The sequence below is a fragment of the Trifolium pratense genome, linkage group LG6 (genome assembly GCF_020283565.1).
Source record: "Trifolium pratense cultivar HEN17-A07 linkage group LG6, ARS_RC_1.1, whole genome shotgun sequence".
NCBI lineage: Eukaryota > Viridiplantae > Streptophyta > Magnoliopsida > Fabales > Fabaceae > Trifolium > Trifolium pratense.
In genome coordinates, this window is record NC_060064.1 from 10,277,589 (window position 1) to 10,293,624 (window position 16,036).

Genomic DNA, 16,036 nt, shown 5'->3' on the forward strand with positions numbered 1-16,036 from the left:
TGCACTCTTTTTCCCTTCACCGTGGTTTTGTCCCACTGGGTTTTCCTGGTAAGGTTTTTAATGAGGCAGTTCACACACAAAGGATGTTGTACTCTTTTTCCTTCACTATGATTTTTCCCACTGGGTTTTTAATAGTAAGGTTTTAATGAGGCATATCATCGATGAACATCCAAGGGGGAGTATTATGAATAATATAGATGTGGATGTCCATTAGTCTAGGCCCATATTATTAGCCCATGTAATCTCCTATATATATGACTATCTCACAATGTAAAAGACACACCTTGAATAGAACAATACAATAGTCTATTCTCTCTTCTCTTTCTCTCCTTCATCTCTTCTTCTTTATTCTTGTTATTCTCTAGGAATAGTTCATAACAATTTTGATATATTACAATTCATTTAAGTATTTATTATTAATAATGAAATATTAAATATTTAAATTAAAAAAAAAAAAAAGAAATTATGAACACCAAAAACATTTTAACAAAATTAAGGCACAAACGATATCTGCATGTATCATCAAGTCTCAATTATGGGCTCATACCAAGGTCCTACGTTTGTGTCAGAATATGCGATCGATGCATGATCATGAGTTTGCAACATTTCTTATGCGTATTGGTGATGAAGTTGAACCTACCAAACCTGATGATATGGTGAAGATATCACCCCAAATTGCAATATCATGGGAAGGAGAACATTCTATACAAATTCTTATCGACCATATCTTCCCCCAATTAGAATTGTATGGTTGGGATGCATCGTATATGACACAAAGAGCCATACTTACACCTAAAAATGATGACGTCCAAAAGTTGAATGATATACTTATCAACCAGTTTCCAGGAGAAGAACATAATTCGTTGTCATTCGACGAGGTTGAAGGGGACACCCACAACTTATATCAGCAGGAATTCTTAAACTCCATTAACCAGGATGGTTTACCTCCGCATATTTTAAAATTAAAAAAAGGTGCACCACTTATGTTGTGTGGTACAAATTTTTTCTTCAAAGTGACATATATTGTGGTACGAAGAGAGTAACTTGGATAAGCTTTTGATTGAGCAAAGCAAATCCGATACAAACTTGATCTTGCACACTTGAAAAACATGTGTAATTAATGGAAAACGGATAAGCAAGTATTTAATGACTCAACAAATGTATTAATTAATTAAAAAAGGGTCTTGTTAACATGTTCTCTAAAACCATCCACAATGGAGCACTCCAACTTTCAGTACTTAAATGAGTCCCACATTGACACATCACTAATTTATTATTTTTTAATAATAGTACCTAATAGGTACTCAACCCCTCCAATGGAACACCTCTTAAAAAGTTCTAAAATGGGTCCCATCAATAATTTCACATCATTACAATAACTTATTATTTAATTATATATTTTATAATATAAATTGATTGAATGATAAAATTACAAAATTAGTATGTACTATTTTTTTTATAATTCAAAAAATAATTAAAATTCAAAATTTAATTTAAAATAATATTGTCAAATTTTAAGAATTAGATAATTAAAAAATAATTTAAAATAACATTACATAATTTTAAAAACAATTAATTTTGTTGATCATCATGCCCAAAACGTTGCCAAATATGTTCGACAAGATCATGTTGAAGTTGAAGATGAGTTCGCCTATCTTGAATTTGTGCTCTTGACAAGGGTAGCCCATTATGGATAAATACCATCGGCTAAATAATACCCCATATTATATTAGGTTCTATTTACCGAATATTGCACCAATGTCTATATGGTTGGCATTAAATTTTTTTAGAGGCATGCCAATTCAAAAATTATGCTTTTGTGATGTACAAAAATAAAATTGTGTTTTTGTACCATTAATTCAAATTAATTATAGAAAATAAAGTGGGCTCATGAAAATAATATTTTAATGAAAAATAAGGTGGGTCCAAGAGGAGAGAGAGGGTTCTTATTTTAGAAGTAGTACCTAATAGGTACTCAAATGGGTGGTACTCCAATGGTAGTACCTAATAAGTACCATAAGTACATAATAGGGTACTACACCATTGGAGATGGTCTAAGGGCATGTTAAGATATTCCAATATAGAAACCCAACATTTAATGATACAAAAAATTTAATGTTTAAAAAGTTAAAATGCACAAATTAACATTTAATAATTTTTATTTTTGTTTCTTTAAGGCACATGTTAACATTCTCCATTAAAAAATAATTAATTTCTATCACTAGAAAATACTCCAAGTCCGACTCAATCCGAACCGGATGGCGGCGCGCATGTGTGATGGTCAACAATGTATACAGCATTCCCCGTTTACAAAACTAGGCACATCTTGAGACACACTCGGAAGTAGTGAAATGGATGTTGATGACTTCGATGATTCTATATACAGCCGAGAAAAAATGGAAGCGAGCAAGAGATTTGCATGAGGGTGCAATTACCACCCATGAGCAGCAATGAACATGCATAAATGTGGCAGATCCATGATCACAAGTTAGGGTATAAAATCATCCATGTATTAAAAAAAGTTCATGTTAAACAGTGCACCCAGTGTACTTGTTAAGCATACCAAAAATAAAAATAAAACATAAAGTTAATGTTGATAAAAATAACTTTTTACATTTTCAATGCATTGAATGCACAAGTTTCAAGACAAAATTTCCTTTTTAGTATGCTTAACTAGTGTACCGGGTGCACTATTTAACATTTTCCTTAAAAAATGATATGATATTTATCATGTTTGTTATTCTGTGTGCACCAAAAGCATGATAGGATAATTGTTGTCATGCTTGTATCATATCTTATTATTATCATGTTTTATATCTTATCCTGTTACTATTCTATGTTGCACATCAAATGAGCTGCGAAACCATTTTTTACCACGAAACCATTTTTTACTTATAAAAAAAAAAAAAAAAAGAGCCGCGACAAATAGAGATACCAATTGATGCATTCAAATTGGTCATCAACTTCATCATCTACATGTTGCAATTAACCAACAACTTTTACTGGCAAGGCTTGTCGCAGTGCAAACATCATCAATTGGCAATTTGTACTTATTTTTAATTCTTGAAAGTGAACACATATAAGGGGTGAACAGCCATGACATAAAAAAATGGAGGCAACATACACATTTTTATAGTTGATCCAAAAAGTGGGATCATGAGAGTTGAGAGATCAATCCCAAAAGAGATTGTTATACCGACTAATGTTGCGGGAGTCAAGATAAATGAATAGTACATTTAGTGTCTTATATATATATATATAGTACCTTTATATTGATACAGAGTGAGTATTTAGGAAGCTAGTGCTACCCCACTAGACATCATTTTTGAAAGCAAAAAGTGGAAGAACGCATCTATCTAAACTTAGGAAGCTAGTCCTGTTTTGTGTTCACAACTTTTGTTCAAGTTAAATAAGTGGAAGGTAATTGAACACATCTTCGATACTCAGCTAGAGCCCACAATGGAAATATATTTCTATACATTGGGTAATGCAACATACAATTTTTGAAGATTACTCCTGTCATTTCCTGCAATAAATAATACAAAAAATAATTAATATAAGGTTTTTATGTCGTTTTTCATAAACTAAAAATAATGTATTTTAAGAAATCTTCGTGTAAAGTTTGTAGTCATGTATTTAATTTTATTTTTCTTGGTTCCCAACAGAGTGTCCTGTTGACATATTTGAAATTAAATCTTTGGTTTGTAGCATCATTACGATGTTTGAATTTATTGTTATTAAGTTTTCACAATAATTTTCTTTTGTTATGCTCTTCGAATATGTAGGCAACAAATTTGGTTCAAAACATGTTGATAATGAAGAATTGAAGGAATAACTAATAAGAGAGTTGCTTGTGCAACAAGCCAACTGTCAAGTAGTGTTAGTTATTAGTTGTGCAAGTATGCATTCAATAAAAAGAGAGAAAAATAAATCCCCCGCAATTGCGACCGGGAGGGGCTGAAACCACTTGATGCCAGAACTGACCCCCGAACCAGGTTAAACTGGTGGTGAAAACCAAAAAAAAAAAAAAAAGAAAACTAAGGTTTGTCTAAAAGTTAACACAAAATAGTTGTTCAAATATTATTACTCTTAATTTTATTTTTCATAGTTCCCATTCCCAACAGTGTCCTGACACAGTTAAGATGGCAAGTGTTTGAAGAGATCTTCTGGCCACCATGTTTTGTATTTGATTATATAATGTTAATAACTTGTTCTTCAAGATCAAATTCATTCATTACTAAATAACTATAATCAATTTTGGTATTGTGAGCTAAAGCATAAATAAGAGCTTACTTATTTAATATAAAAATGGATTAATTAATATGAACCTGTTGGGGCCAATCACCATCTTCCAACTGAGAATTGATGAGCAATTTTGCAGCACGGTGAAGAGGAGTAGGGTCTATCTCTCCCTATACATGAGAATTAGAAAGAAGAGAAAAGTAAAGATTCATTTACCGTTACGTAACAATAAGTATTTTGACCTTTAATTCGCGATGAAAAGAAACCTGGCCTGCGCGAATTAAACCCATAAGAGCCCATGCAGTCTGTACAACATTTGATTGGTTTCCTTCAAGAGGTACATATATCTGCATTATTGTTAGTATTTAATAAGACATGATCACAATTATCGATTCTTGTTGAAGTTGGGGAATGATTAGTAATAATTACTCAATTATGAACCTTTTTTGGGCATGACAGATAGCTCTCTCCCCATCCACCATCCTCTCTTTGTATTTTGAGAAGAAATTCAACAGCCTTGCGAATAGCAGCGCAATTGGTATAAGTCTTGCCAGCAGCTGCTAAACCGTTAAGAGCGAAAAAAGAACCATAAATGAAGCAAATTCCCCAGCTTCCATACCATGAACCATCATCTTTTTGTGTTTCTTCAATGAATCTAACTGCATTGGTAATGAAATTCTCTATCTCTTTCTTTCTATGTTCTGGATATAGCTCCTTGAACATAACTAAAGCTTGAATTGCTGGTCCAGTGCACTCTAAATACTCATATTCAACAACAATGTCCGCAAAAAATTCCGTTGGATTCAGGACCTACAAATAAATAGCCAAACTTGTTAATTTATTAACTAATGAATAACTTTTATCAATGAAATTGAACATATTAATACAATCCTTACTTCTAACCATTTTTGAGCTCCTGCTGGCTCCCATGATGTGACGCCGCCACTTTTACTCTGCAATAATAAAAGAAAAGTAAATGATCAAATATGTACAACCCACATCCGTTGATCAAGTATGTTGCAAGGTCAATAATTAGTTAATTAACAGAAGATTGATTAATAGTACTTTCCTGCAAAGACAATAGGAAATTAACTGAATCATATAACCTTTCTGGTTCCATCTTTTCCCCCACAATCTCCGAAGGCAACATTGATAAAAGTAGACAACACTGAAACACCAAAGAGTTTTTACATTTCTTGTGATCGAGAAGAAGCTTGTTGACAAATTAAGTTATTCATAGCTAGCTTATATTCTAAGTTACCTTCAAACCATCTGCAGTACAATCGGAAACTCCCCATCCATGGTCTTGATCAGAGAAGGTCCACGAGCCTTTGGAAATATGACGATGCATACTCTTAAAATTACCAGAAGGGTTGTCCCTAACCTGTGAAATAAGAGTATCAATTTCATTGCAAGATAAAGCTAGCAGACATATTATTAATATTTGTTAGCTCAGTAATAACTAGGAAGTAATCATTTACTTAGTTCATTTGGATAAACTTGATTCATTTTGGAATGTACTTTTCATAATTTGAAGGAAGGAGAATTGTGATTATGCCATAAATATTAAACATATATATACCTGAGATTTCTTGATGAAATCGTGTCCTTTCGCAAGTGCAGGACCAATTTCCTCAATTAGGTTTGTGGCAAGCAGAGCTTGAACAGCAAAATCAGCATCCCATTCCTGGCTACCAAAACTCTACATTGTTTGTATTGACAGAAAAATTACTTCATGGACCTAACCCATTGATAAATAAAAGAAAAATTATAGGGACTAAAATCAAAATGAGTCATATTGACATGGACCAAAATCATATTTAATTGTCTATCCTAATATGTTAACGGAATACAACGAATTTATACACACACACATACCTGCATGGTCATTCCATCTTCTGAAATCCACAAGTAATCTGGGACCCTTGCAAGATGCTTCTTGAAAGCATCGCCTTTTGGATCTTCCACCCAACAAGCAAGCATACATAAAGCCTAATAAAATATTTGAATTGATTCCATTTTATTCTATGGAAAACTCAAATGCTAAATAATCAATATGCTTAACTGTTATGATACTTACCTTTTCGACAGACCCCATTGTTATGTATCGACTATTCTCATCCTCGTAGTGAATATGCTTCATTGTTACCTGAAGGGCTTTTTCTCTAACCAACTTGTTGAAAGGCCAACGAGTCAGAAGTGGCTCAGTGAATATGTATAAGCTATCCCATATTAGATCTTGTATCAAAGGATGAGGATAGTAAAGATCTTCCTGCGTGTGACGACATAAAACGGATCATTTATCCCTCCTATGTATGTTATCAATTCCCTCTTTTAATTATATGAATGAAAGACAAACAGACAACAATGAAAACTCTCACCTTCGCACATAGGTGACGTGCTTTCATCCAATTAACTTTTTCATAAGGTCCGGTATAGAGTTCTTCTCTCAACTGTAAGATGAGTGGTGTGATTTGAGCCACAAACATCTTCCCATACAAGTAAGACATCGGCATGTATGTCAATCGACAATAACACCACATTTTGGCTACAATTAATTAAAGTGAAAATTAATGTTTATTCATTTAACATGCATAACAAAACATAATCAATTTACTGAACCTGGATGCATAGGAAGAAATGAAGGAAGGATCCAAAACTCCGGGGGCATTGGGTTGCATCCACTCCAATCAAATACACCAAGTATCTATATAGGCACAAGATACACACTTGTTTGTCAGTTTCAAAATTTTTATAAAATATAACTCAACTTTTAAACCCTAATTAAGAAACTGTACCGAAAGCCAAGTTTTTCCCCATGAAGGTATATGTGTTACACCGCCATGATCACGAATCCAGCTTCTTGCTCTAGCACAAGCATTGTCTTGACCTCCATCAGGCCCTTCTCCAAGAATTCGCATACATATATAGTTGAATGCAGTACAAAACATTGTGCTATGACCTTCGATGTGTAGACCCCACCCTCCGTCTTCATTCTTCAAATCAAACCGCGACATGAATGAATCTCAATTTTCATGGTTAATTAGTTCCGTGCACCATGCTCAAATGTGTGTTGAAATTGAATGATAAGAAAGTGTATGTATCGTACCTGATGACAATATATGTAACGAAGAATCTCTTTGCAATGCTCTTTTGAGAATACCGAATCAAGATGTCCCGTAATGTACAAAGAAAAAACCTGTATTAATTAGTGTTTCATCCACTTTATTAACGATGACAGTTTTTCATCAAAGAACCAACCTAATGTTCTTTATACCACTTGAACAAATTTATTTTTGGTAAATAATTATATTTTCTAAGTAACTCCTCATGAGAACTTGGTCTATGTGAATAAAAGGGTTCTGGAAAAATTAAAATTAAATAAAGGGTACCTAGACAATAATAACTATAAAGTAATAGTTAACTTTTGTTAACGTGTACTCAGTTGGTAGAGACATTATATGAGTCAGACGTTTGTAGTTAACTTTTGCTTATATTAAATAGCAACAAAGTTAAGTACTACTCACTAAAGGAGGAGTGTAAAACAGAGGACCAGCAATTTGAGCAGGCCAATGGCCATCACTGGTTTGCAATGCTACTAAGTGATGTGTGCCCCTTCTCAATGTTGTTGTGGCTTTCTCATAAGTTATCTCTTCTCCATCTTCTATCTTCACACCAGCTATTATTTGTTTAAAGTTATTTTCTCTAAGAACCTACAATGTCAAGAAGCAAAAATGAGAAATCTATAGTAAATAGTAATAGTTATTGAAGTTGAGGAAAAAAAAGAAATTTCAATTAATAGGTCCATTCCCTAAGAACAAATGAGTAAATAAATTTTACTATGTATGTTTGATAAACGATATGATATATATTTTATATAAATGTCACAGTTAGCCTTACAAGAAAGTCATATTTAACGTGTTAAAAAAAATTAAAATTAATGTTCATATTCATATTTTTTTTATAAAGATGTACTTAATTAGGAAAAAATAAGAGTCATATGGAGACTAAAAAATACGCCCCCACATAGAAAACAATTACATACAAATTTTCAAACTAAAAAATACAATCAAATCAAGTGATTCCGATCCTTAAACAAGGTAGCGGGTTAAACAACCGCTTATTCAAATCGTGCCTATTTTTTTTTTTCTTAGTCTTCAACTACAACCAAACAAGAGTCTTTACTTTATCAAGAAGCAAATCAATCGATAGTTTTTTTGCTCAAAAAATTTGTTGTTCCATTCTTTCCAAATATGTCAACAACCCAAATTGTAAAAAAACATTTCTGCAATATCTCTTTATTAAACAAATAAGTATTACAAAAATGTAAAGTATGATAACGACCATCCATAGAAAAGGCCGTAGAAATTCTCAACCATTTTGTAACCGCCTGCCTACAAAAAACATCATTCATATTTTTTTTTTTATGATACATTAAAGCTCATAAAAAACTAAATTAGGAAGATCAAAAAGTTGACTTTTAAAATAGGCAAGGATTTTCAAAATAAGGGATCAAAACTCCATTAAAGCTTTTTTTTTTAATGACAAATTATTAGTTGTTAGTATATTACAATATTATGCTAGTTTTTTTCTTGCCAAAACTTAAACCCTAGACCTCCAACTCAACCATTTAGCTCAAATAGCTTAACCAGTTAGTTACTCGTCCCACCCCACTCGTATCTTGTCTACTTAACTATAGTACTCATCCCCATACCCGCAGTTTGAAAAAATACCCGTACCCATCCCCATACCCGCGTGGGTAACAACCTTTGTCCCCGTCCCCATACCCTATGGGTACCTAAGTACCCATACCCGTACCCGTTACCCGCATTTTTGCTAAAAATAAATCGATCGATTATAAAATATCATATTGTTTTAATATAATTAATTTTTTTTTAAATATTTTAATGTCGACTCATGAAAATTATAAACAAAAACTTTACCAATCTCATGTTAAAGTTCATTTATTTGTTAACATATTCACATTGTGTTTGTATTATATTATAAATAAACATTTTTATTAAAAATGTGTAATAGTTTAATAGTTGTTGTATTTTTTTAAATTGATATACATATTATTATATAAAAAAATATATAAAATAAATATATATACATTATGTGGGTATGGGGCGGGGTGGGTACTAAGGTACCCGTACCCGCACCCATACCCGTTCATTTTTGCGGGTAATTACCCATACCCATGCCCGTACCCAAAATGCGGGTTTTTACCCTACCCGTTATGGGTAATTTTTGCGGGTACCTACTGGGTATGGTTCAAATTGCCATCCCTATTTTTTATCCTCCAACTCAATCATTTAGCTCAACTAGCTTAATCAGTTGAGCTACCTGTCTCATCACACTCGTATCTTGTGACTCCTTGTGACTTGGATAACATTATATTAATATATTTCTTTAGCTTTTTCAAATATATATATATATATATATATATATATATATATATATATATATATAGCCACTTTGAGGTTACCTATTAAATGGGGCGTGAAACGTAGCCATTATGAAGAAGTTCTACGAATTATGAAAGGAAACCTCAGTCTCCTATTGTTAATGCGTTTAGCATAGGAATTGAACTCTATAAGATAGAATTTGTTGTTGTTCCTCAGTAGCTCAGTGGTAGAGCGGTCGGGTGTTGGTCGTGTGTGTATTAAAACAAAATCATGTAATGAAAAACTAGTTAATTTTAAAATATTATAAAAACTTCTAACTTTTAGTTTCTTTTTTTAAAGAGAAAATTTAGGTCAAGTATAATACATCATTTTGGTCATGTTCTCTACTTAAAATTTGACACATTAACAATTTTTTTCATGTCAGCTTTTGATAATTTGTTCTCCACTTAAATAAGATGTTGATGTGTCAAATTTTAAGTGGAGAACAGAACCAAAAGGGTGTATGTACCTGAACTAAGTTTTCTCCTTTTTGCAATCCTTGGACGATGCTTAAATATTGAATTTTTTATAATTTATCAAAAATAGAAAACATTATAATTATGATAGTTTCTTTTCCTTTTTTTGGGTACAATGAGATAAAGAGATAAAAAAAGAAAAAAGTAAAACTCTCCTCTCAAATGAGTAGTTCTTGAAGCATATGTTTCTGAGAAAAAGAAATGAAAAGAAGTATATAAACAATATAGTCTCTACAATTAATATAGTAAATTAAATTTAAAATTTCGACTAAAAGAGTGATGATATTTATACTTAGTGCTCGACATATCTCAAATAGAATTATTTTTTTGAGATAAATTAAAGTACGTACTTGAAAACGCCAAAGAAGGTCATGACATGTCTTGACCTTGAAACGATTGTTATAGAAATTGTGACGAGCTTCTTCAACATGAGCTCTCTCCTCCGAAGTACCTGCTTTTGGATCATACTCCCATATTTGTCTCCCTACAAAGTTGTTTGTGCTGAAAATATATGGATCATTCCCACCATCTGCTATCTTCAGCTTCCACATCTGCTATCTTCTGGATCATAACACTTTAAAACGGTTGCCGATGATTAACCAAATTAAACATTTTACTTTAATTTTTATTATATATGGATCTATTTTTAAAATTAGAATAAAATATCTAGAATACTTATGTCGGCACTACTCGTATCCAAAACTCACTAAAGTCAATAACATCACAATCATAAAATGCAATCATATAATGTACGTGTGGCTGTTACGAGAGTAGTGCCTTATGATTGTGATTGTTATTAACTTTAGTGAGTTTTTCAATAACCGAAGAGATTACTGAGTTGAGTCGCGGATTAGGTCGTTCTCTTTAAGACATTTCGCGGCACTGTCAAAATTGTGCAAGCAGACTATCAATCACGAAGTCCCCAGGATAAACAGCTCAGTTACAACTGTATACTGATTTGCTACTGCACCGTAGAAATCGGTCAAAGAATACACTTTCTTGAATGGTACTAGGACACCACTCGAATTAATACTACGATATCAATCTATGACTCAGCGGTACTACGATACCACCCATATTGATACTACAATATCAATATATGAGTCAGCGGTACTACGATATCAATCTGTGATTCGGTGGTACTACAATATACGATATCAATCAATATAATGGCACTAGGCCATTCTCATGTGGTAACTAAGACCATTCTTAAATCAAAGGAATAATGATACCAAGATCATTCTTAATTTGAAGGAACCAGTGATACTTTAATCACTCTTAACAAAATGAATAATAATAAGGTTTCTCTTTTTTTTTTCTTCACAATTTCAACTCATGAAATATACAAAAATTTATCTTACTTTCTCTTTGAATACTTTCTCTTTGAACTATATATTTACTTCTAAATCACGATATAGAAGCTTTGTTAAAATCATAAGTCTCGCAAAATAATAGAACAAACTCAATGCAAACACATCAAGATTAAATTCAACATTAGAAAGGTCCATATTCAGCATTAAGTTCTAAAATGTAAATTCATAGTATAATACTCTCAAAAATTAGACTCAACAATGATACTAGAGTTTGGTCCCTAATAGTAGTGATCATATAATCTGAGTTTGGTCCCTAAAATTAGGCTTCAACTCTTTGGATGAACATGGCTCCAAAACCAATTAAACAAAACATTGATATGTTTATCACAGAATCGTGTAGTCACTTGACAATATATCTACAACTTGATTGCACAAGTTATAATTGCTCCAACCTGTGTTCAACAATCGACTAATGATAAATGGCTTTCATAATCTTTTAACATTGAAATATGATGCATCATTTTCTTTGAGAAGCTTGCCGTCACTATCTTAAGGGCTGCGATGTATATGCATATATGCATATATTTTCTTAGTGTTGCCATCAATTAGAGTTATTCTCCCTAAATTATCGGTTACAAAATGATGAAAAATAATCACAATTAAATAAATAAATGTGAGACTTAATTTTATTTATTTTCTCAAATACACACTAGTATGCTACAACACACTAGTATGCTCTAGTATCCGAGGGTTGTCAATTTGCATCCGGTGGAGCGGATCCCCGCGGGGATTGCCCCGTTCGGAGCTCCGAAAACAAATATTTTATCCCCGTGGAGATGGTGATGGAGGCAAAAAATTTCCCGCAGGCACTTCGGGGTGGGGATCGGAGACGATGCATCCGTCCCCGCAGATTCCCCGAATTCATCCATATATACACTATATATTACTATTATTATTATTAATATTAATATATAGTAAATGTTGATTTTTATTTTTATTTTTAAAAGTAACTGAGGAGTCATCCATTATTTTCTCCACTAATTGTTCGCTAATTTCAAGTGTTCATTGCGTATTTGCATACTTTGCTATGGAATATTTTGGCTGTTAGGTTTTGTATGATTATTAGTAGCCAAAAATATTTTTGCAATGTTTTTGGTTATGAATGCATTATGTATTTTTTTTTTTTTTTAAAAAAAAAAAGAAAGACGCAAAACATTTGATTTTTTAAATAAGACAGAAACAATAACTGTTGGAACAAAATTGATTTAAGAATGTTTGCCCCTAAATCTATAAAGGTTTTGATGATAACAAAGTATTAATTAACAATTGGAAGGACTAAAAATTTATTTTGAGTGCGCAGATATAAGCATCATATAAGCTCTGAGTGAAGTTCAGAGGATGTGAATTCAGAAGTTCACAAGCGCTCAGAAGATGTTGGACTTCAGAAGTTACAACATTCAGAGGATGAAGACTTCAGAACTTCTTGTCTGTCTACAAGCTTCATCAACCTCTGAAGATCTCTTTGAAAGCTGTGAAGATTCTCTTTGTTAGTCAACTCTTCTACCAATGAAGAAAAGGACCTTTCAAGCCTGATCAGTTCAGCTACCTCTGTTTTGTCTGTCCTAACTTGAGAACGTGGGTCTTCAGTTTTGTTAGCTGAATAAGGAAAGTCCACTCTGCAGTAGTCAAAGTACCTGAAACTCTTTCTTAGTTTTGGATACAACCAACTGCATCAAGACAGACTGCTTGAAGACAAAAGATTATCAACTCCAACGGTTCTTTTTGCAACGACTCTTTTCTAGTGGTATATATATACTAGAAGATTCAGCTACATATAGATACAATTATCAAGATTTGAACGTGCGCTGAACAAACTCTGAACTCTGTGTTATACAAGCTCTGAACCTCTGTCAAGTGTTTTTTGCACTTTAGCCAAATACTCTGTACTACTTTGTATTTGCTCACTTTAGGTTCATCTAAGAGCATTTGTATATTTTTATATACTTTACTATTTACTTGAGGAAACTTAAGCTTGTGTGCTTAAGTGTGAAACTTAAGCTTGTGTGCTTAAGTGTGAAGTCTTAAGCTTGTGTGCTTAAGCATTGTTGAGAAGTCTCTTGCTTGTGTGCTTGAGCAGGTGTAATCTTGTGTGATTATAGTGAACTCCCTTGGAAGTGCAAGGGGACTGGACTACTCTCGTTTTGTGAGAGGAACCAGTATAAATTGCTTGTGTGATCTCTCTCTCTCTTTATCTTGTTATTTATTGTGTTACTTTTCCGCTGCTAACGTAGTTGAGCTAAGAACTTGAAAAAGTTTTAACTTAGCTAAAACACAATTCAACCCCCCCCTTCTTGTGTTTTCACACCTTCAATTGGCATCAGAGCACCTGGTCTGTTACTTTCACTTAACAGTGAGACAGTAAAGATCTTGTGAGAACACTATGTCTGGAGGAGATGATAGTAGTACCAGAACTACTGGTGAAGGTGAGGCCAGTGGTGCTGGTGGTGGTCCTAGAAATGCTTTTGGTTATGACTACTTAAGTAATGAATCACATGAACATAGTGGCAATAGAAAAGCCCCTATATTCAATGGTGATGCTTCATTATTTGAGTGGTGGAAAGAGAGACTGTATAGCAATATTACTGCTATTGATCATGAGTTATGGGATTTGGTTGAGTTGGGAGTAACTTTTGAAAACTTGAATGAACATGGTAGGTTGTCCATGGAGAATAGAAAGTTACTCACACCAGCTAACCTAAAAATCTACACAAAACATCATAGAGTAAAGGACATTGTTGTTGGTGCTATTAGACATGAGGACTATGTCAGAATAGAGAACAAGTCTACTGCTAAATCTATCTTTGATTCTATGTGTGCTACCTATGATGGTAATGAAAAGGTTCAAGAGGCTAAAGCTAGTCTTTTGATAAGACAATATGAACTTTTCACTATGCAACAAGATGAAAACATTGAGACTATGTTTACAAGGTTTCAAATCCTTGTATCTGGTCTTAAAGCTCTTAAGAGAAGTTATTCAACCTATGACCATGTTCAGAAGATTCTGAGAAGTCTTCCTATTGCTTGGAGACCTAAGGTCACTGCAATAGAGGAAGCTCAAAATCTCAAGACTCTGAGTCTTGAAGCTCTGATAAGCAATCTCAGAAGCCATGAGATGGTTCTGGATGCTGACTCAGAAACTAAGAAGAAGTCTAAGTCAGTGGCTTTACAGTCAACTAAGACTACTTCTAAGGCTCTTAAGACTCAGCTTCTTGATATTGAAGAAGAATCTTCTGCTGATGGTCAAGAGGATGAGATGAATGAGGATGAGTTTGCTTTATTCACCAAGTTTCAGCAATGGAACAGATTTAACAAAAGAAATTTCAGAGGAGGTAACAGCTCCAGAAATTTTGTCAGCAAAAAGGATGATCAGAAGAACTGCTTCAACTGTAAGAAGCCAGGACACTTTATTGCTGATTGTCCAGAAATGTCTGCTAAAGACAAAAGCAAAAGATACAGCTCAAAGAAGCAACAATTCAAGAGCAGATTGAAAAAGAGTCTGATGGCTACTTTTGAAGAGCTATCATCTGAGGAAGAAGTTGAGGAAGAAGAAGAGGCAAATCTAGCCCTGATGGCTTCAGCTGACTCAGATGTAGACTCAGACGATGAATCAGAATCAGGATCAGATTCTGAAGTAACTGATGAGGTATTTTCTGACTGCTCTAAATCTCAACTTATAACTGCACTTAACAAGGTCATTGAGAAACATCTCAGAGTGTTGGGTAAACAAAAAGTTTTTCAAGAAAAGCTCAACACTCTGACTGAACAAGCAGAACATTTTCAAGGTCTATATCAAGAAACTCTGAATAGAGTAAATGATCTTGAAAAGGGTTGTGCTGTGTGTCACAAACCTACTGATGAGCAAGAAATGGCTCTTCAACAGTTTGTGCATCTCAACCTTGGTAAGAGCAAAGCTGCTAATCTTGTTTATAATGTCATAAGACATAGAGGAGAAGGACTTGGCTATGAATATGGTAGAACATATTCAAAGCTAAAGACCTATCCCAAAAAGGTTGGAAAATCTTGGGTTTACTATGTTGTACCTCAGAGTGAAGAAGGAAAGAAATTTGGTACTCTGGAAGATGAGGACAATAATCTGAGAGATTTGGGAAATGACAACTCAGAGGAACCAAGTTCCTCAGGATCTGGGAAGAAAAGCTCAGAAGATAAAAGCTATTCAGAACTTGACAGTATTAGTTCAGATGTTCTGAAAGTTTCAAAATCTGAGGCTTCAACTTCTGGAACCAGAGGAATTCTAGTTCATGAGAAAAGTCAACCTAAAGGCTCAGAAATTCTTAAAAGAAAGTCAAACCTCAAACCTCAGAGGCAACATAGGACTAAGGTTATTTATGATTCTAGAGTCAGTAAATATAACCAGTCAAATCAATGGACTGGTGATAAATACAAACTCTGGAAGCATAAACAATCCAAGTCCTGGAATAATAACAGAACTCAAACTAAGAAACATTTTCAAAAGAGCTATTATTCCAAACCAAAATCT

The 16,036-nt window shown here is 33.4% G+C and overlaps 2 protein-coding genes across 6 annotated transcripts in view; one reads left to right on the forward strand and one right to left on the reverse strand.

Moving 5' to 3' along the window:
- The first annotated feature begins 581 nt into the window (after positions 1-581).
- LOC123891711 (ATP-dependent DNA helicase PIF1-like) overlaps positions 582-16,036 on the forward strand; it is a 50,248-nt gene continuing 34,793 nt past the window's right edge. Inside the window, exon 1 of the mRNA XM_045941614.1 lies at positions 582-973. Coding sequence (XP_045797570.1) covers positions 582-973 — 392 coding nt within the window. The remainder of the gene's footprint in view (positions 974-16,036) is intronic.
- Positions 3,103-10,857, reverse strand: LOC123889233 (beta-amyrin synthase-like). 5 transcript variants are annotated; one of them, XM_045938472.1, is made up of 16 exons: positions 10,516-10,855; positions 7,770-7,955; positions 7,352-7,441; positions 7,041-7,238; positions 6,865-6,949; positions 6,624-6,790; positions 6,323-6,514; positions 6,121-6,234; positions 5,825-5,944; positions 5,504-5,626; positions 5,312-5,410; positions 5,139-5,195; positions 4,684-5,052; positions 4,509-4,589; positions 4,329-4,412; positions 3,103-3,526 (listed from the first exon to the last, which is right to left on the reverse strand). In XM_045938472.1, the coding sequence occupies exons 1-16, from the start codon at positions 10,714-10,716 to the stop codon at positions 3,401-3,403; spliced, it is 2,292 nt and encodes a 763-aa protein (XP_045794428.1). In that variant the 5' UTR covers positions 10,717-10,855; the 3' UTR covers positions 3,103-3,400. The 5 variants fall into 5 exon arrangements, 4 of the variants coding, with proteins under 4 accessions (XP_045794428.1, XP_045794429.1, XP_045794431.1 ...); XM_045938473.1 differs by lacking the exon at positions 5,312-5,410; XM_045938475.1 differs by lacking the exon at positions 10,516-10,855 and having other exon boundaries at positions 7,352-7,392; positions 7,770-7,868.

Bases quoted from the DNA above. Each gene is read 5' to 3' on its own strand.
- LOC123889233 (XM_045938472.1), bottom strand. From the start codon at position 10,716: ATGTGGAAGCTGAAGATAGCAGATGGTGGGAATGATCCATATATTTTC. The intron at 5,627-5,824 runs GTATATATATGT...CTTATTTCACAG, and splicing joins ATTTCATCAAGAAATCTCAG to GTTAGGGACAACCCTTCTGG. The intron at 5,053-5,138 runs GTAAGGATTGTA...ATTTATTTGTAG, and splicing joins GAGCTCAAAAATGGTTAGAA to GTCCTGAATCCAACGGAATT.